Source organism: Olea europaea, chromosome 22 (assembly GCF_002742605.1).
Source record: "Olea europaea var. sylvestris chromosome 22, O_europaea_v1, whole genome shotgun sequence".
NCBI classification, from domain to species: Eukaryota; Viridiplantae; Streptophyta; class Magnoliopsida; order Lamiales; family Oleaceae; genus Olea; species Olea europaea.
In genome coordinates this window covers 2,571,758-2,572,764 of record NC_036258.1, presented here as the reverse complement: position 1 = coordinate 2,572,764, position 1,007 = coordinate 2,571,758, and the positions used below count along the sequence as shown (strand labels likewise).

Genomic DNA, 1,007 nt, shown 5'->3' with positions numbered 1-1,007 from the left:
GGTTAGGATGGGATTCGAGAGATTGATGAAGATGATTGAATTGTCATTTTAGTTTTCTTCTCTCTTTTCTTTTCTGTTTTTTTTTACATTCATTTTTCTATTCATTTTGAACTTGATGTCGTAAGTGTATTATATCAAATTTAATGGCAGATTTGACGGTTTCATAAGTAAGGGTGAACGTGCACCAAAATGAAAGTTTTGAATTAAATGCCAAAAATAAAAGTTGAGACTAATTTGCAACAGACCTTAAAGGTTGGGGATGGCACAAGCATTTTAACCTAAAATACTAATTATTAACTTTTCTATCAACTCTCAAGCAAAGTTTTATGCTTAGCCAAACATGCTGTCTAAAATAGTGTTTGTACAGTATAAGTATTACCGGGAAAAAGATTAATATCTAAAGTTACTTTTGCCCTGAAGAATATGGCAGTGCCAATATCAGATATTCCTATCTGCAATCACACTTTCACAAGTTTGAGACAGCGTAGAAGTCCATACCAGAGAAGGCAATATCAAAATGCAATAAACAAAACTCAAAACACTTACCCGCATCATGTTCAAATTATCACGAGGTCTAAAAACTGTGTTCCCTTGACCAGAGCCTAATCCAGACTGCATATTTACTGACAATGCACCCGGAGAAACCATACTACCAGAATTTACCATGGATGATGACACGAGTCCTTGGAATCCAGGTCTTGCCATTGACATGCTTCTATTAACACCAGACACCATGCCCGTGCCACTGCTACCAGTAAACATACGAGCACCGCGATCAGCTCCTGGAAAAGCTCCAGGAGCAGACATGGTGTGTTGTTGAATATTTCTGCCAGATATAATTTGATTATACTGTTGCATCCTCTGCTGTTCATCAATTGATAAAGATGTAGAACTAGGAACCCCATATCTTCCATCCCTATGATAAAAAAGGAGCATCCAAATCCATGAGTCGCCTATCAAAATACAACAATTATATCCAAAAAAGTTGTTAATAGAACTTTACCTAA

General features: G+C 36.4%; 1 protein-coding gene across 1 annotated transcript in view; it reads right to left on the bottom strand.

Moving 5' to 3' along the window:
- The window catches only part of LOC111371038 (chromatin modification-related protein EAF1 A-like), a gene marked incomplete at its 5' end in the record, with an annotated part of 15,587 nt that overhangs the window by 3,373 nt on the left and 11,207 nt on the right, over positions 1 to 1,007 (bottom strand). The window contains one exon of the mRNA XM_022992959.1: positions 547 to 953. Within this exon, the coding sequence (XP_022848727.1) occupies positions 547 to 953 (407 nt within the window). The remainder of the gene's footprint in view (positions 1 to 546; positions 954 to 1,007) is intronic.